Source organism: Delphinus delphis, chromosome 2 (genome assembly GCF_949987515.2).
Source record: "Delphinus delphis chromosome 2, mDelDel1.2, whole genome shotgun sequence".
Taxonomy (NCBI): Eukaryota; Metazoa; Chordata; class Mammalia; order Artiodactyla; family Delphinidae; genus Delphinus; species Delphinus delphis.
In genome coordinates this window covers 32,996,239-33,015,866 of record NC_082684.1, presented here as the reverse complement: position 1 = coordinate 33,015,866, position 19,628 = coordinate 32,996,239, and the positions used below count along the sequence as shown (strand labels likewise).

Below are 19,628 nucleotides of genomic sequence, written 5' to 3'. Positions count from 1 at the left end.
TTAAAAAGGCGTGCCAATGTTGATAAGAGTCTGAAAGTGCTTTGCCTGGGTCGGAGTGAGGATGGGAAGTTGGCCAGCAGGAGCATAAGGGAACTTTCTGGGGCGATGGAAATGTTCTGCAGCTTGCTTTGGGTGCTGGTGGCTTGGTGTATACATTCATCAAATTAACTTCATCAAATAAATACCTGAGATCTGTGCGTTTTGTCATATTTTAATTATATCTCAAGTTTTTACTTTTGCTTGAGCAAGTTAATAACGTCTATCTATAAAGTGATTTGGCACTCAGGCTACCTATTTGCAAACTTCTGCTCCAATCTGACGTCTTTATCTTACAGCTGAGGCATCAGAGCCCCTGAGGGGGTAAGTGGTTTTCCCAAGTGCGCGGAAGAATCCTGACTGTCCAGAGATGGCCTGCAACTCCGCGGCCAAGAGTAGGATGACTGCCGCGTGGTCCAGCCGGCTGCCTCTCCGAGCAGACTCACTTCCCTGCCTTTGGAGCGGTGCCTGCACGCAGCAATGCTAACAGAGCCACTCCGCGGGCGGTCCCCAGAGGCAGGACAGACGTCTGCACCCGCCGGAAAGTGAGACGGTCATCTAGAGGCGCCGAGAGGAGCGGAAGTGGTTGGAGCGCCAGGCCCCAGGGAGCACGGGCCAGGCGTGCAGATAAATCACGGACAGTAGCTGCACTGACCGTTCGGGATCGGCACTGAGTGCCAAATGCCGACGCAGGCAGCCAAGTTCTGGGAAAAGAAATCCGATCCGGGCGCGGCAGCGGTGGTACAAAGTGAGACCCAGCAGAGCAGGCGGGGAGGGGCTGACAGCCCCGATGGAGCCTCCTCTCGGGGCGGGCGCTCGGGCACTGGCTGAAGTCTTACCTGGTCCCCGCCCTGCCTGAGAAGGTACAGGCGTCTCCGCTCTACAGGAGAGAAAACTGAGGCTCACCGCAGCTTCACGGAGTCATGTAAGGACTGAGGTGGGATTCCAAGCCCGGTCATCTGCTCTCCCCCACCCAGAGCGAGTAGGGATCTGCAGCAGTGACTCCAAGCCCGTCGCAAAGCAGACGTGTTCCCGGTTTCGATGTGGGCGCTGCAACCGAGAGGAAACCCGGGGGAGAAATGGGTACGCGGGGTGGGGGTGGGGAAGTGCTGGGGCCTAGTCTCGGGGCCGCGCGACCCGCCGGGACCTTCCGGACGCACGGAGCCCGGCCCTACCGCCGGCGCCCGCACTGATTGGCGCTCGCGGCCGGCCTCCAGCTAGCTCACCTGCCCCGCCCAGCCAATCGGGGCCACCAGAATTGGGGCTGTCTCAGGGAGGGGGGTGGGCGATGCTGCTGGCTGGAGGCTGAGCCTCCCTCCCCGCCGAGTTCCCGCCTGGCCCGGCGCAGCCCCGAGCCCTAGCCGCAGGCTGCGTGCCCCTCGCCAGTTGCCGCGGCGCTCCGGGCTCCGCGCGCTTTAACGCAGCAGCTCTCGGCCGGAGCCGCCTCGCGTCTCCGCCGGCTGCGACGCGCCCCGACGGCGCCCGGAGGCGCCTGCCGACGCCGACGCCCCGCAGCCTCCCGCCGCGCCCGCCCTCGCCCGGAGCCCCGCATCCGTGCCGGCCCCGGGGAGCGGGTGGGCCCGGCTGGGGCAGCCCCGCTGAAGCAGGATGTTCACGTCCAAATCCAACTCGGTGTCGCCCTCGCCGTCTCTGGAGCAGGCTGACTCAGACGCGCTGGACATCAGCACCAAAGTGCAGCTCTATGGTGTGCTGTGGAAGCGGCCCTTCGGGAGGCCGTCGGCCAAATGGTCCCGACGGTGAGTGCCCCTGTCGCGCCCGGTGAGGACCGCCGGGGGAGGGAGCCAGGGCCGAAGGACCCCCTACCAAACCCTTCATTACCGTCCTACCTCTGCCTTCCTTTGTGACCTTGGCCTCGGCCCATTTCACTCTACGCTGGCTCCTCCTGGAAGATGTGGATCCTAGCCTGGGCTGGGTCATCTCTGCCCGAGGCTGGTCGAGCTGGGGTGGGACCGCTGAGTTCTCTGCAGAATGGATTTAAGTCGGGTTGGGGAGAGTGGGTGTGGGCTGAAGAGCGTGGCCGTGGTAGGAGCCCAGCTGGGTCAGATTGGGCCATACTCTGCAGCGGAGGAAGAAGCCCTGTCTCCAGCCAAAGATAGCCTCCTGGGGGCCCCACTGGGTTCCATCATCTTCACAACTCCCCTGCTCCAGGCTTCTAGAAGTGCACTTAAGGTGGGACATGGGTGTCCTACATCCCACCCCCCACTTCCGCCTACCCCCAACTGGTACATACACTAAGAGAGCTTCTGAAAGGCACCGGCCAGGAGAAGGGCCTAGAAGGCTCTGTGCCCACCCCTGGAGGAGTGATGCTAGGAGCCCCTCCAACTGTCCCTTGAAATGCATATATTTCAAGGGAGATGGGGCAGAGACTGAGGAAAGTGGGGGAAAGGATGGACTGGTCCTGTTAGAAGGATGGATCCCTTGGAAGGAGTGGTTGGGAAGGTCAGAGCAGCCTGGGTCTTTCAGCATCAGCTTCCTGGTCCCAACTCAGAGGCCACACTCCCCAGACATCAGTAGCTATTTTCCACTCATAAATGAGCCTGGAAGGTATTGGAGGAAGGGGGAGTTCACAGCCCTGAATTTGCAGGAAGCTCCCAATGCTGGTTTCAGGAGCAATGGGACACCTTCTGGACAAGCCCATCTCAGTTCTGAGGTTTTCTATGGAATGGCCTAGTGAACTCAGACCCTGATTGGCCCCTCCCTGGAGGCATGATCCTGCCCAGGAAACTAGGATTGTGTCTAGATGCCCCTTCCCAACCCACACTATGAGTCTGCCCCTGAGCAGGGGGGGCTTCATATGTTCCCAGGAACACAGTTCACGGAGACATGGTAGTGGTTGGTTCTGATGTTCTGTTTTGATGAATAATTTAATATGTCTGCAAGACCACAGAACAAACGGAGCTGTAGATGGTGTTTTACATACCTGGTTTCGCATACTTTTGTTAGTTCTGCTGGATTTCACTCTAGGGTTTAATGGGATGTAGGCTCCTTGAGTTCCTCCAAAGTTCAGCTTATCTCTGATCCCCTGAATGGAGGCCTGGGGCAGCATGGAGAGCATCTTGTGAGGGGTTTCCAGGGCTGTGCTGTCTGAGCGGCAGTTCCCGAGCGCCAGGAGCAAGCTTGTCTCTACCAGGGCGCCCGAGTGGTGATGGGAAGGCCGCTTATAAATTTAAGAACCATTAGCAGAGTGGCCCCATCACCACTTCTACCTCAGCTGCTCCAGGCAGCCCACACTCCTCCACTGGGTCTGGCTGCTGTCCTTGGTATTACCTCCAGACATCCAAGATGTCTCTTTCCAGGCATTTTCACCTGATTGCATCCCTAGTAAATGCTAGGGGTCTGCAACCCTCAGATGTGGGGACCTGGCCCCTGCAGCTACAGTTGATTCCAGGGCTAGGAGGTGTTGGGGACAAAAGCTCCAGCTAAAAGCACAGTGATGGAGCCAAGGGGGCCTTGGAGAGCTGTAGTGCCCCCACCCCAAGGAGCTCCACCAGTAACCCCTACAGCCACTCAGAAACTGTCCAATCCAAGTCAGAGCAGCATACATGCCCTGCAAAGTCAAGCCCTCCAGCCCCCTTCCAAGGAGACTGTCACTTCTGTTCCCTTCCTTTGTGGGAATTCTGGAGTTGCCACTGTGAAAAGACTCCCCCTGCCCACTCTAGGCCTCTGTCCATGTTCACAGTTCTGGGAACACACCAGCCACACACACACACACACACACACACACACACACACACACACACGCACACACACGCGATTTAGCCTTGGATCAGCAACAGCCAGCCAGAGAGGGTCTGGGATGGGGGAGGCATGATGCTAAGCGTAGCTCCCTTTCAACGCCCAGCAGGGCCCCTGGGTCCCAGTTCCCCATCTGCGAAGTGCAGTCTGTGGACTCCAGCTAATTAGCAGCCGCAGGAAGGCCTGGAAGGGGCCGCTCAGGCCCGCCGCTGCAGAGCCTTGCCATTAGGGCGATCGATGCCCTGGGAGGGGGACAGCTAAGAGGAGGGGCCCTGGAAAGGCTCCCAAGCCACATAAATAACGAACGGGCAGTATGGCGGCGGCTGCGGCCAGCTGGGTTCTGTAAAACCTCTTCCGCTCAGGGTGTGTTTCGGGGCTGTGCCTCCAGCTCCTGGTGCCCCAGCAGTCCTGCCCTTCCCGGGGCGGGAAGGTGCCTTTGAGCTGAAGGGTCGGCTAGTTTTCCATGAACAACGAAAAGAGAAAGGAATCAAAAACATTCCTTAGCAGAGATAAGAGGATCTGGAAGAGGTGTCTAGAGGGCAAGGTGGATGACTCTGTCCTCCCCCTAACCTGTGAGCAGTGGAGATGCGGGTGCTCAGAGACAAGGAGGAAGGGAGTAGAGCATCTCTGCCTTGGCTGGTGTCAGCCCCGTGGTAGGGCTGGTCCAGCAGACAGGCCAGCTCTCTCTCAGGGCTTCATACTTTCCCCGGCATTCCAGTCCCTCTCCCAAATCCCTCCCAACACCTCCCAAGGCTGGAGCCCCTGATGAGGCGGGCCCAGCCCATTCCTTCCTGCAGCAGGAGCGTCCACACTCCCGTCCCTCCTCCCCCAGCCCCCCGGGTGTAAGGTGACTAGTGGGCCCTGAGCCTAGCCCAGCAGCAGCTCACTCTTGGGGAACATCGGTGGGTCCTGCCTCAGGGAGCTGAGACTCACGGTGTCCACGGAGTGCCAGGGAAACCATGGAGACAACCTGCGCAGATGTGGAGGGCTGATCTGCGCAGTTAGTGGCCATCATACCAAAAAGACCTGGGGAGACTTTCTTCACACAGAGATTTGGGTCCGGGAGTTTCATCTTCGGCTCTGAGCGCCGCTTCCTAAGGTGACACTGCGGTACTGAGCTGTCCCAAAGGGCTGAGGGGAAGAGCTAGCATATCACCTCCATGCGCTAGGCTCTGCCTCACGCTAGTGACACTGGGATTTGGTCTCACTTTCTGGCTCATGTAGCGTTTCTCACAGCTGACTGGGAGGTGTCCCCCCAGCACAGCTGCAGCATTTCTGCTTGTTCTGTCCCAGCTGGAGGGCGCCCGCAGGCCCCTCTTTTTCTAATCAACTTGTGTTCTCCAAACTTCTTTTAGAAGGACAGCATTTGGTGGTAGGCAGTGGCTAGGTGGCAGCGCAGGGATCTCCCCAGACCCCTCTGTCCATCGCACCCTGCCCCTTCTGAGGTGGTGGTATCGAGGTTACACGGAGTCCTTAGCTTAAGGAGATGGGTACGCTCTCCGGATCGCAGCACAGCTGTAAGATGAAATTAACACCCATTATTTCAGGCTTCACTGCGGTCCTGTGCTGATTCGCCTGCACCAAAGTTAAAGGAGTTGGTTGTGCCGACAAGACACACTTCTTCCTCTCCCCGCCCTCCCAGGGAGCTGGCAGTGGAGGCTGTTGATGGCCTGTTTGAAAATGGGGGCCAGAACCCTTTCAGGCAATTCAACTTCCTTATGTCCAACACTTGGAAATATAAAGCCGTTTCTTTTGAGAGCAGCTGTGGCCGTTGGTGGCAGGTGAACCCATGCTTAGAGGCAGGACCTCTGAGTTCCAGTCCCAGCTCTGCCGGTGACCAGCGCACGACTCAGGCCGAGGCACGGCTGTGTCACATCTCGCTGGCTGGCAGTGTCTCATCCACAGAATGGAAATGGATCAAATTGTGGCTTTTAAACTCTGTTCCATGGTGATTCTGCAAGTGCCTCGACTCCACCACAGGGGGGCGGGGAGAGAAGGCGGGGCTCCAAGGCCCCTCCCATTTCACCCAGTGCCTTTGCACGGTTATCTGCTTGACCTAGTAAGCTCGTCTTCACTGTGTTGTTTGAAGAATCCTCACATGTTTCGGAGCCCCTTGGACTTGATGATCTCTTCCTAAACCCTAACTTGTCATCACCCATGTATCAATACGTCACAGGCAGGATTCCTCCTGTCCTGTCATCTCAGACCTAGAGCCAGGCAAGCGGCAGAGGCCAGGATGAGCATCCCCCGAGCATACAAGGCCACCCGGAAAGAATGAAAAGGGACACGCACTGAGGGCTGTGTCGTTTCTACCTTCCTTCTGTCACTTCTGAAAGGGACACTTCTGATAAGCTGTCCTTCCCTGGCTCTAGGGTTTACCTGGCTTCAAACCCCACACCCCCGTTCTCAGCGCCTGAGGGGCTCAGGGATGGGGGAGCCTGTGTGCTGGTTCTGTGCTGGACGTTTGTGCCCAGGGAAGGAGGGGCAGCCAGGCTGCGTATCCCGCCTTCCCGTGAAACGTAACCCATGGGCAGCTCGCACGTCCGCTGGGCTCCGGCTGCCCTCTTGAGAGTGAGACGTCTGGCCCAAGGTCTCATCCCACAGGAAGACTTGAGGAAGTGTAAAGCCTGCGCAGGGTTTCTGCTAATCCCCGAGGGGCTCTAAGCTCTTGTTTCCTTGTTTTTGGATGAATTGGCTGCCCAGTGTAGATGCTTCTTGTTGCACTAGCAGATACGGACCCCGGCTCGTTCCTCCGTCTTCGCGCCCACCCCACCCCCGCCACACAGATTCACCAGCCTCCACACAAGGTCTTTGGGGGTCTAGTAGACTGTGCTGAGGGGAAGGTTCGGCAAAGAGCAGGGTGGAGGAGGCATTTAAATCCCAGAGGTGCAAGCACCTAGCTGAGGGTCAGCTCCCTAGTTTCTCGAGCTTTCCAGGCACCGCATCTCACTAGCATCAGAGCTGGGATTGTTCACTGCTATCTCTTGACCCTGTAGGACCGGGGCTCGTGCAACTTCCCTGCATCCTCTCGCCTCTGCATTCTCCCATCACCCCTCCTCCCCACCGCCCTCCAGGATTTCCCCCAACTCCAAGTTTCTCTCACTCTGTGATGCAAAGCCCTTTCCAGCCCGTACGCCCACACTTGGCTTTTGCATCTCCAAACATTAAGGAGCTCGGGCAGAGTAGATGGGCCTTTCTTTGCCAGGACCCACCCAGCCTAGAAGGTACCTGTGGGTCTAAGTAACATTTTTTCCCTCACTTCCAGCTGGATCGACTGTGAGGCCTATGTTAGCGCTCAAGCTCTGCTTGGGCCCTCGTCAACCTTCAGAGCACTGAGGAGGGGAGTAAAGGTGGAGGCATAGCTTAGGAAGGTTCCCTAGTTCAGCTTGGATTGCACCTGTGTCCACCCTGTCACCCATGCTAGGGCCTGGCCCTCATGTCATCCCAGACTCTGCTCTCCCCACTCTTGTCTATTCAACAAGCCCTGCTGATTCTTATCAGCAATAATCAATAACTCTGTTATAACCAATAACTCTAATCTGCACCTTTGCCGGGGTGTGGAGCCCTCAAAGCCACCGTCACCATGTCTACAACTGCAATTTGACCTCACAAGTGCCCTGTTTGAAACCCACTGGCAGCTCCCTTCATCTGCAAGAAGCAGCCCCACCTTCTCACAAGGACCACACGCCCCACCCTGGTCTGGTCCCCACTTGTCTCTTTGACCTTGACTCACCCCCTACTCTCCCTCCTCCCACACCACTGCCCACCCCTTTGGCACCTACCTGCCAGTAATGCCAGACATATTCCGATAACCTCGAACACACTATTCGTTGCATCTGCTGTTGCTTCTGTCTGGAATGCATCTCCCCTTTCCTCTTCCTCTCAGTTTCCTAGATACTCCTATTCATTCTTCCAAACCCTGCTCAGTTGTCACCTCCTCTCACTTGCCACTCCCTTGGCTGGACACCCAAACCATTTGTTGCTTACTGGTCTGTACTCTTCCGGTGTCTCATACAAACTTACCACGTCACAGGGTACCCTGGTGCTTTGTAATGATCCCAGCTCCCCCACTTACCAGCTGTGTAAGCTGGGGCATGTTACTTAACCTCTCTGTTCTCCACTTACCTCATCTAGCTCACGTGAGGAATGAGTAGTTAACAAACATTCTGATGTTACTAAAACAGTGCCTGGCACAAACGAGGAGCTTGATAAGCATTGAGTAGTTCTCAAATTATTGATTTATACAATTCTCGCTCCTGCATTTGCTCCCTGAGGGCAGGAAATCATCAAGCCCCAGGGCCCAGGCTGTACCAGGTAATTCATTCGCGCTGTCTGACCTGAGCCGGCCAGGAGCTTACAATCACTTTGCAGAGAGAAGCTCTAAGAAGGCAAACAACGATGCCAGGTCTGAAGCCATGAGGAGAGACAAGTGCAGCGATGAGGGGCAGGCATCAGAGAGCACAGCACTCGAGAACCTGAGCTCTGTCAGCATGTGACGCAACCAGGTTTGTTTGCCCCACGCACAGCAAGCCAAGCACTGAGCCACCCAGGTTTACAGCAGAGGGAAGTTTTATTCACAAGGCAGCCAAGTGAGGAGACGGGAGAATAAGTCTCCCGGAAGGCGAGGAGCTTGGGGTATTTATGGTATAAACAAACAGGGTGGTCTGAGGCATGGGGAGAGGTGATTGGAGGGAAGGAGATGAGGAAAGAGGTGTTCTGCGCAGGCGTATCTGAGTTACAGACTTCTTCATGGGACCCGTGTGCAAATTCCAGGTGAGTTTGGTGTGAACCGTGGGGGAATTTGAGGCTGTGACGTCAAAAGGTCACCTACGGGGCAAGCAAGTCTATTCTGTGCAGACTGGGATCTGCCGGGTTGGGACCCTCCGGTTTCAGCAGGTTTCGTTGTTACAAGCAGAGGGGTTTTAAAGAAGCCTTTCCCTTATCTGCAGTTCTGTAAGACAAGCTCGAGAGTTTCTGTGAGTCACCAGTTTCTGTTATGGGTTTTGAACCCTATGGGGCACAGTTTCAGTCCTCCCCTATCTTTTGATCCAATTCCTCAGTCTTGAGGGAAGAGGCCTACTTTCTGCTGTTAAGGGGCGAAGGCCTGCAGAGGATTTGAGCAATGGAATTGTTTTGCCTTTCATTGCAAACACGGGACCAAGGCTCTGGGTCTGGGTCTTTTCTTTTTTTTTTTTTGGCGGGGGGTGGGGTGGTGGTCTGGGTCTTTATGTTGATTGGTCATCGTATGGATTAGAACTTGGGGCTTAAGCGTGCGTGGCAAAGAGCAAGTACAGAGTTTTAGCAAGAAGGAGTATAGGTCCTAGCAAGCACATACAAAATGACGGTTTAAGTAAATCCCTCAATTATCGACCTTATTCCTGATGGGATCCATAAGAAGATATTTCCCAAGAGATCGATCCAGGCTCTCGTGATGACCCTTGTTGGAGCCAAGTTGTCTAATGTTCTCTCAGCAGGTTTTAACTGCCAATGTGTATTAATATACACATAACAGGAGCTACCGGCCACTCCACATATGCCCCCGTCTCTGCTGCAAACCTCGGCCTCTCAGCATTTGGCTTGCTGCGCGTCAGGCAAACGAACCTGGTTCAGTAACAGGCAGACAGAGCTGAGTTCCCAGTTTGCCCTTTGCTAGTTGCTGAATCTTTCTGTGCCTCAGTTTCCTCACCAGTGAAATGGAAAAACAAACACCCCCATCTCTTAGAATTGTTATGAGAGATTTAAATGAGATAATGTCAATAAAACACTTAGAAAAATGAGTGTCTTGGTACCTCATAAATGCTCCTTAGTCTAGAGGTGAAAATACTTAAATTCTTTAAAACCAGAGAGAAGAGGCAGCCAGGGTAGACACTGACCCCCCCAGACACAGACTGACGCACACTCTCTGGGCTTCCCCACAGCACAGGGGCTGGACAGGGAGGCCCTGAGGGCTAGGGCTGGAGGCAAAGCTTCACCCAGGACTGAAGTTGGCCTGGATAGAAGGGTGGGCCTTGGACAGGAGGGAGGGCAAATGCAGGAAAGTGCTGTGTGTTTGGAGGATGGCGAGCTGGCCAGCTGGGCTGGAGCCAAGAGCTCCCGCCAGGAGGAGCTTTTGTGAGCACAAATGGGAAAGGAGGTCGGGGGAGGCTGCGGCAGACATTGAGCCTAATAATAATAAATAAAATAGTAGTAATAAAAGTAAACACTTAAGGAATATTTACCATGTGTCTCACAATGTTCGAAGTCTTTATGTGAACAAACTCATTTCATTATCCCGACAGCCCTAAGAGATGTACGTACTATTATTATCCTCAAGTTACTCTGGGGGACCTGAGACCTAGAGAGATCAGGGGACTTGCCCTGGTCACACTGCTGGTAAGTGGCAGAGCTCTGACCCTTGGCTACCCCAGCCTTAACACCTACTGTCTTTGGCCCATCTGTTTCCTGCCCAGGTGCTGGCACGAAGACCAGAGTAGCTCCCAAGACAGTGTGGTGTGGGTGTAGAAGCAGGGGCTGTTGTCTTTGGGTTCCAGTCCCAGCTCCACCTCTGCCCTGGCTGTGTGACCTTGCATGTGTTACTTCACCTCTAAGCCTCAGTTTCCTCATCTGTAAAATGGGAGCAAAAAGCCCTACCTTCCAGGATTGTTACATGGATCCAATACTGACACGTACGTTCTGCATGGAAGCCAGTACGTGAGAACAGCTAAGTAATCAGTGACTATCTCCGGCCCTTACTCAGCCAGCCCAACTCTGCAAGGCCCAGAAGGAGGCGGCCCCTGGCTTGCAGTCAGAATGAGAGGCCTGGGAGTAAGGGGACTTCGGAGAAAGGGGCAGGAAGAGGAAGTGGCCTTCTGTGCAGGGGCACTCAGGCCCTGGGCCCCCACCTGCTGAGGTGAAGCCTGAGTCATCAGCTGGAGCGGTGGGCAGGCACTGAGGCGGAGTTATAAGCAAAGCCAGCCCTTTGGGTCCTCGAAGTGTGCTTGCCAAATACGCCCTTTCTTGGGCCATCCTCTTCCTTGCCAGCCAGGGAGTCACCCTCCTCCTCCAGGTCCGTGCCGGCTCCCCTCCCTGTGACCCTCACCCCTACCCAAACCAAGCCGACAGCAGCTGCAACAGGGCCAGTCTCGGCACGCATGGCTCATGGGCCCTTCACAGCCCCTGCAGCCATGGGGGGCCCTGAGGCCTGCTGAAGTCTGGCTGGCGTGGAACAAAGGCTACCCTGGACATCCGTCTTCCCCTGCCTCTCTGTGCCCTCCTTCAGAGGGCAAGGGGAGGAGGGCCGTGACATCTGGGGACACATCCTGCGTGGCAGACAAGTGCGGAGGACTTTATGGGCCTTTATCCGCCGGATCCTTTCTTGCCCCTCTTGTGGCCACTAATGGATCCCTGTGCCTCCCCCCCTCCCCGACACTCCCCGCCAACAATCTGTTCTCAGCCCAGCAGCCAGGCTGAACCTTTTGCAGTGTGAGTCAGATCATGTCACCCCTCTCAGAACCCTCAGTGGCCGTACCTCTTAGAGGAAAAACCAGCCTCTAACAACTAGCAGTCTGACTTTCAGCGGGTTGTGTCACCTTTCTGCTTCATTTCTGCCCATAGAAACGCAGACACCTGCCTCATAGGATAATAGTATTAAATGAATTAGCAGAGGTAACTGCTTGGAATAAGGCATGGCTTGGGATAAGTGCTAAGTGAACATTAGCTTTATCATTAATGTTATTACAGTAGCCAACAGCCTCTTACACAATCTGCTTTCTACCTGGCTCCCTCTGCTGCAGCCATGCTGCAGCCTCCGTTCCTTCCAGAGCGAGGCACACTTCCGACCCCAGGGCCTTTGCACCTGCAGTTCCTCTGCCTGGAACACTAACCTCTCCGCAAATATTACCTTCAGGCTCTTCCTGACCATTCTGTTTAATATCAAAACCTCCCGACTCACCCCTCACCCCGTAACTTACCCTGTTTTATTTTCCTCCATAGCATTTATTGACGTCTAGTACATGGCATTTCTTTCTTACTTATTTACCATCTGCCTTCCCACTACACACACTCATTCAAGTATAAGCTCTATGGGGACAGATATTTGCATGTCTCTTGTCGACAACTCTATCCCCAACACCCAGAACATTGCCTGGCGTAGGTGGGAGTGCAGCGATTCTTTGCTGAATCAATGAATGTATCTTCATATCAGCCCCAAGAGACAGATATATGCACCCTCATTTTATAGAGGAGCTTTTTTTTTTTTTTTTTATAGAGGAGTTTTGAAGGAAAGCCTCAGTGAGGCTGGGAGCTTGCTTGAGGCTGTGGCTTGAGGGATGGAGACTGTTTGCCTCCAGAGCCCCGTTCTCTCCCTGCCCGTGTGTCTAGAGACCTTCTACCTGCCACCCACATCCATCCCTGACACAGTGCTTTGCTCTGAGTGAGGAGGGTGCTGCAGAAGTATCAGGAAGGCACGAAGGTATTTATCTTAGTTCAGGCAAATACCACAGACTGAGTAAACAGTCGAACTGTTAAACCCTTCTGCTAAACAACAGAAATTTATTTTCTCACTGTTCTTGGAGGCTGGAAGTCTGAGATCAGGTGCTGACATAGGCAGGTTCTGGTAAGGACCCTCTTCCTGGCTTGCAGACGGCTGCCTTCTCACTTTGTTCTCAAGTGGCAGAGTGGGAGAGCAAATGCTTCCTCCTGGAAGGCCACAGTCATGTTGGATTATGGCCCTACTTCTTGACCTCATTTAACCTTAATTACCGCCCAGAGACCCTATCTCCAGATACACTCACATTGGGGGTTAGGGCTTCAACATATGAATCTGGGGGAACACAGTTCAGTCCACAGCAGTATTTCAGAAGCCATTGAAAAGGGAGGAGAAGGGTCCCCAGCAGGTGGCTGCCTCCCGTTTTCCTGTGGGTAATGGGACCTTGGGAATGCGTCACTCAGCCCTGTCCTGGGTCTTCTGTGAATTGGCAGAGCGATGAGCACAGTCTCACTTGATCCTCGCAATAACCAGACGGGGTCGGTATTATCACCCTCATCCTACAGGTGAATACACGATGCTCAGAGAGGTGAGCTTATTGCCCAAGGCCCCGCAGCTGAGAAGCGGCAGGTCTGTGTTCTTAACTACTCTGAATGGCCCTTGCAACTCTCTGGGGACATCTCTCTCATCCCACAGGACTGAGGGACCATGGCCCGCCCTCTAGGAGCCCAGTGTCCCCTCCAGACAAGATGAGCACACAGGGTGTGGCTATGGAGCTAAGTGCCAAGCTCATGGCCAGTCAGCAAGTGCGGGAGGAACTCCGACGGCAGTGTGGGCTGGGCCGGTCACCAAGGGTGAGGCAGGCTCAACCAGTGGGCCCTCCTGGGAGGGCTGCACAGTCTCCTTCGCAGGATCACGCAAAACATAGTAAGGCAGTAGGCAGTGAGCTCGGTGTTCGCCTCGAGCAGAGAGGCTGAGGGGCAGAAGTGGTGGGAAGGCCACGAAGGTGGGCAGGGGTCAGGTGCTGGGGAGCCCAGGAGGTGCCTGCGGTTCCGCAGAGGGTGGTATTCGTGTGCTCTTCCTCCACTGGGGGAAGAGTTGCCATTAGCAGTATGTCACCTCTGAGGTCCACAGCTCCCCTCAGTATCTGGCTGGGCAGAGAGGGTCGGTGCAAATAAAGAACGTGGTTGGGGTGAGGCACACAGCAGAGGACAGAGCTGAGCTCCTTTCCTAGGGGAGGTGAGACGGTAGCTGTCAGCCATGCCAGCGACCCTCCCGCTGTAGCCGCGGCCTCAGGAAGGGTCCCAGGGCTGGTAGCACCTTCAGAGATTCGCCAGCAACTTTTCAAGCCCCTCCCAAGAGGGTGTGTCCAACCTGTGATGTGCTGATAAATATTTAACAACTGGCTCTCTTGGGAGGGGGGTGGGGTGCAGCACTGCTTTGGAACACTTGATGATTTTCAGGTGTAAATACTCACAGTATGACTGATAGCAGCTACCAGTACGGTGTCACTGAACACAGAGCCGGGGAGACTCATGCTGTTGGCTGTCATGAGCCCATCTGAGCGCTGTTTCTGGCTCCCCCAAGTCCCATGGCTCCAACAGTGACATTAGCAGGGGCCCTGGGAGGAAGGAGCCAGCCACTCTGAGTGTCCCAGAGCCTCGGGGCTCTCAGTTCCAATTGGATCTTCCCCTGGAGGGCACCTGGTGTCTTATCCTAGTCAGCTCCAAGCACGAGGTCTGTGAGAGTCCCTAGGCCATGCTCCAGCTGTGGGCATCAGTCAGAAAGCACCAAGGGCCCAGAGATCCTAAGTTAGACCCACATCCCAGAAGGAGGCTGTGGAGCAGCTGAGCCCAGAGGCAATGCGGGTGTCACGTGTAGGCGGCAGGCCTGGCCTCACCAGCCTGGTACCCACACCGCATTTGACTGCCAGTCTTCAGGACCACTTGTCAAAAGACCTACCTCGGGATCCTGTGTCTTCTTGCCCCCCTGCCTCTCCTGGGGTAGACCCTAAGGGACCAAGGTGATGGCTCACAGGGCTGAAGGTACCTGAGGGGAAGCCGCTGTGTGGCGGCTCAGGGGGCTGGAGGAGCCTGTTGTGGAAGCCACTGAAGGCCTCTTGTGCCCACTTCCACTGGTGCCAGGGTTGGGCTGCCTGCTGGTGGGTGACTGACCAGCTGAGGCCTTTGCCCGGATGTGGCACATGAGTTGGTGAGGATGAGTCTGAGCTGGTGTCCCCAGGGGCTCCCCATGTCAGCGTGGGCCCCTCAAGGTCACTCTTATCGTCCCGAGAAACCTCACCCCTTCTCTCCTGTTGCCCCTCCTTCCCCACCACCTGCTATAGGTTTTTCATCATCAAAGAGAGCTTTCTTCTTTACTACTCTGAGAGTGAAAAAAAGAGCTTTGAAACCAACAAATACTTCAATATACATCCTAAGGTGAGGGGGCCTCTCCCCAGGGCCACAACGGGGGAGGGCCCAGTGGGGAAAACAGGGGCTGGTATCCTCTGAGGGTACGGTACCATCTGTTGTCCTGCTCTGGTCAGGGAGTCTGGAAAACAAGTCCTTCTGGGGGCACAAGCCACCCTGGACCCCTCCAGTGCCCCCTCTGGGAAAGTTCTGGTCTGGCTTCCTCTTGGGCCCTGGGCAACACCTGGCTGTGGCTGAGGGCTCCCAGAGGCCTTGAGTGACCTGGGCTGGGTGGGCGCCTCTTCTGATTCTTTCTCAGGGTGTCATCCCTCTGGGGGGCTGCCTGGTGGAGGCTAAGGAAGAGCCCAGCATGCCCTACGCCATGAAAATCTCCCACCAGGATTTCCACGTGAGTAAGGCTCTACCCTTGGCCTGGGCTCAGCAGGGGCAGAGCAGCTTCTCTGGGACCCCAGGCTCCCTAACGGCAACCCCTCCAGTGGGTTGGCCTGGGGAGAGTGTCAGTGACCTGGGGATGTCGGGTGGGAGAGCAGAACAGGGCCTGCAGAGGCCTGGCCGTGGCCTCCATGGTCCTCAAGGTGGCCTCCTCTCAGACACAACCGTGGCTCCTCTTCCTGGCAGGGGAACATCTTGCTGGCTGCTGAGTCGGAGTTTGAGCAGACCCAGTGGCTGGAGATGCTGCAGGAGTCTGGGAAGGTGTAAGTGCGCACGGGCAGGAGGGGTCAGCCTGAGGGTCCAGAAGGGGAAAGGGTGTGGGCTGTGCCGACCCTGATCTCCCTGCCTCTCTGCTGGGATCCCGGTGGGCACTGAGCGTCCTAGGAGAGGGCAGGGTGGGGAGGACAGGGCTGTGGGAGCTGGTTATTGTGGGGAGAGGAGACAGACCAGATTTCGAGCATCTTTGGGGGGTCTCCTAAGTGAGCTTTGAGCAAAGTGAGTTTGCTTGTCTAGCGTCACAGGTGGCAGACGTGGGCACCGTTTGTCTCCAGCTCTCAGGACCAAACCCAGCATCGCTAGGAGGATTTGGCTGCCTCCTGACACCCATCTCATCGCCCCAGGCCCATAGTTAACCCTAGCTCAGACCAGAGCTGGTGCTTTGTACATCAGAGTCCAGATCACAGAAACCTCCAGCCCAGCGCTATCCATTTGCACACAAAGCCCTGTCCCAGCCCCTGCCTATTCACGCTGGGTCGTGCTTTTAGTTCCACAAATAATGCTGAGTGCCTGCCCCGTGCCAGGCCTTGTGCCAGGTGGTGGGCATTCAATGGTGTAGAAAGCAGTCCAGGAAGCAATCTCTTCCCTGCTCCCAAAGTTCTGTTGGCCCAGCCCACGGTGGCCCACTTTGCAGCCTGGGCCAGCCTCCGGGGACTGTAACTGATCGATGCTGGTGGCGTGCCCAGAGCCGCGGGTGCCGAGGTGAATGTGAGCTGGGAATCTGGAGGAGAAAGAATGGCGAGTACACACCATGCACGTTCTCTTTCTCCTCCACCCTTCTGTTTTAACGATTTTGTGTTTCTTCCTCTTCTCTCCTGTCCCATCTGCCCTCCCTCCCCAGGACTTGGAAGAATGCCCAGCTGGGAGAAGCCATGATCAAAAGCCTAGAGGCCCAGGGGCTGCAGCTGGCCAAGGAGAAGCAGGAGTATTTAGGTTGGCTGAGGGATGGGCTGGAAACTGAGGCTCCCTGACGGTAGCATTTCAGGGCCGGGGGCTGCAGCCCAGGGCTTGATGCAGGACTGAGAGAGCGTGTCTTGGGTGGGGCTTAGCAGGCTATGAGGAGCCAGAGACTGGCTCGGAGCCTGGAGGGCTCTATGGCGTGATACATGTCCTCTGGGCCAGCGTGACAGGAGGCAGGAGGCAGGTGGTTAGGAGCCTGGCCTCTGGACCCAGCTTTGTCATTTCTCCATCAGCTGTGTGTATCTTTAGGCAGCTCAGCCTAAGTTTCAGTTTCCTCATCCTTAAAATGGAGACATTTTTGTTCCTAGCTTTTAGAGGTGGTATGAGGATCAGGTTAAATAAGAAAACGCCTGGAAGCTCTTGTGTCAGGCATGCGGTAAGGGTCCCACTAATGGAATTGACGTTATCCTGCCCAGAGCCCCAAAGGTCTGGACTTGGTCCCAGTTATGACCCCCAGCCCACTTTAAGGTTCTAGGCCCCTGTGTTCCTGACTGGCTGGTAGGCATGCTCTGTTTGAGAAAGAAGGAGGTGAGCCTGGGAGGTCGGTCCTTTGCCTGGGACCCTCTCCCCTGCTTAGACAAGTGGGGCCCCAGCACTGGTTCCCTTCTGCCTGCTCCAGACACCCTCTGCCCCCAGGACCTGCCCTGCCTCACTAGCCAGACACCAGCACAGAGGTTGACCCGGGGGTGCAGAGACCCACCTGAGCTTCCAAAGATGAGCTGTCATTGTCTTATGAATGCACGAAGCAGGGACAGTGCCGGGACGGGAGTGTGGCAGCTCAGGCCAGCATGGAGCGTCCATCCCCGGGAGCTGCCCCACCCCCTCTGGCCTGGGCACGGCAGTGCCGACCTCTTCCTCGGGAGGAGCTGGGGGTGATGGAGGTGATCGCAGGCACTGACCCCTCAGGACTGGATCTGGAGTGAGCTTTTCGTGACAGCGTGTGTCCTTGCTTTGGCAGACAAACTGATGGAAGAGACTGAAGAACTCTGCCTTCAGAGGGAGCAGAGAGAGGTAGGGGCGCATCGAGGCTGCTCCCCGCCGCCTCCCGCTCTGTGGGCCCTTTCACAGCCACAGTGTACTGACTTGTGTTCCTGGCATTAGGGAGTGGTGTAGGGGAGATGGGCACCCAGACAACTCGCTGGGAAATCAGACGGGCAGAGCAGGGAGGCCAATGAGATGACAGTGCTTGGGACTTGCTGTTGCTTCTTGGCAAGAAGTGTATTTCCCCTTGCCAGTCGTGGGGGAGGAAAATAAAAAGAGTGGGTGATCACTTTCTAGAGAAAGAGCCATTCAAAAATTTTATAAGCTGTGTCAGGAGGTAATGAGCTGCTTGTCACTGGTGATATTCACAGGAGGCTGCGGTGGCCTTTCTCATCCACAGCGGGGCTTCTGGCACCATAAAGGTGATTGGGTTGGATGATATCAGAGGTTCCTTCATCCTCTAAATGTCAACGTACAAGTTCTAAGGAGGCCAAGCATTGGCTGGGGGCAGGCTGTGGCGTGAAGGAGACCCTTGCCTCATTTGAAGACGGGGGCTGCTGAAGTCCATGCCGTTTGGGATCTCCATGCAGCACTGGGCCTTGCCTGTTCTGAGAAATCACGACCACCCCTGAAGGGCAGGGTAGGGTAGTGGTTAGCGGTGCTGACTTCAAGTCAGGCTGCCTGTGTCTGGATTGGACCTTCACTGCTTCTGGCTGTGTGACCTTGGGCAAGTTACCTAACCTCTCTGAACATTAATAGTCTCATGTGGAAAATGGGGATAATAATAGAACCCATCTTATCAGGGATGTTTTGAGGATTCAGTGAGGTGTTACATAGAAAGTGCTTAGCACATAGTACATGCTTAATGAACATCTACATTTGTGAGTGTTACGATCATTAATTAACCCATCCTGCACTTGAACTGCCCCAGAGTGGCATACCCTGAGGTGCCTGCAGAGGGAGGGCCTGATTTTGTCCACTTCTCTTTGCCTGGTTCCTGTTCCTTGTCTCTCCCAGGCAAGTCCAGGGCTGGGCCCATCAGCCTGGGCTCAGTGCCTGCCTCTCTGACTTGACTCTTGCAAACTCCCCACCCTTTCCAACCACCCGTCACTGGGCTCAGAAACGGGCCCGACAGTCAAGAAGCATCATGGCCCTGTAGCACCCCAAACACTCCCGGGGCCTGGCAGAGCACCTGGCCCAGGACGGGTGCATGATAAATGTTGTGGAATGACTTGATGAATGAATATTTTTGATTCTTATAATTTTACATTACATCTTGAGGACAATCCACCCTCATTTTTCTTCTTCCAAAAATGTATCAGATATTCTTGCCCTATTTTTCTTCCAGCTGGACTTCAGTATCATTTTGTCAATTACAAAACAAACAAACGAACAAAAAACCCAAACCCAGACAAACAGAAAAGAAAATCTGTTGAGGATTTGTATTAGGACTGCACGGATCTGAGGATTGGCACCATGACGGCATTGAGCCTTCCCCCCCGCCGCAGCGTGTGGGCTGCTGGGTCCGCGCTGTCATCTGGGCTCTTCCCACATTAGGAGTTTGGCATTTTCTTCATACATTTCTGTACATTTTGAAAAGTGAGACTTCTGGTGGGTTGTCAGCAACTTAAAAGCAGGTAATTTAGGAAGCCAGGGGATGGGATGGAGTGACAGACACAGCCTCTGGCAGAGAGAGACAGACTTATCCATCAGAGAGACTAAATCTGGGACAGCAGTCAGCCCGAGGAAAATTTAGACACTCTATCTAGGTCTTTAGCCAGGAAATGAGGCCAGCAGAGACCCACTGCTCACAGACGTTGCTTAAAGCCATAGCACGCTGAAGGAAGGAGACCTGCCAGCTGTGAACGTCCTGGGTTTTGGGTACAAAATGTGAACAAGACTCACTTGGGTCCAGCTTGGGTCCACCTTGGTAAAGGCTGCTCTGGGCTGGCAGGAGGGAGAGGATGTGCTCGGGTTCTCATTCCGGTGTCAGCTGTGTGCTCTAGATTGGGAATAGAACTCACGGAGTCATTCTGTCAAGGGTTTTCCTTCCTTAACTTGTTCATCTATATTATGGACCCACCTGCCCCCTTCACCCTTCCCATCTCCACTGCAGGTCACAGAGATGGTCTGGGAGTACCTTGCTTGGGCCACTTAGAAAGGCATTTGGTACAATGGCCCAGTGAGAAGCTGAAGATTCTCTGGTCTCCAAGAGGCAGTCTGGTTTAAAAGGAGACTCAGGGTCTGGTACCAGTCTATCACTGACTGTGTGACCTTGGACAGATTTGGCTCTG

General features: G+C 55.2%; 1 protein-coding gene across 1 annotated transcript in view; it reads left to right on the top strand.

Annotated features, from left to right (window-relative positions):
- The first annotated feature begins 1,274 nt into the window (after positions 1-1,274).
- The window catches only part of PLEKHD1 (pleckstrin homology and coiled-coil domain containing D1), a 30,005-nt gene continuing 11,651 nt past the window's right edge, over positions 1,275-19,628 (top strand). The window contains exons 1-6 of the mRNA XM_060003398.1: positions 1,275-1,793; positions 14,601-14,694; positions 14,984-15,073; positions 15,304-15,380; positions 16,235-16,326; positions 17,312-17,364. Of these exons, the coding sequence (XP_059859381.1) occupies positions 1,645-1,793; positions 14,601-14,694; positions 14,984-15,073; positions 15,304-15,380; positions 16,235-16,326; positions 17,312-17,364 (555 nt within the window). The 5' untranslated portion in view covers positions 1,275-1,644. The remainder of the gene's footprint in view (positions 1,794-14,600; positions 14,695-14,983; positions 15,074-15,303; positions 15,381-16,234; positions 16,327-17,311; positions 17,365-19,628) is intronic.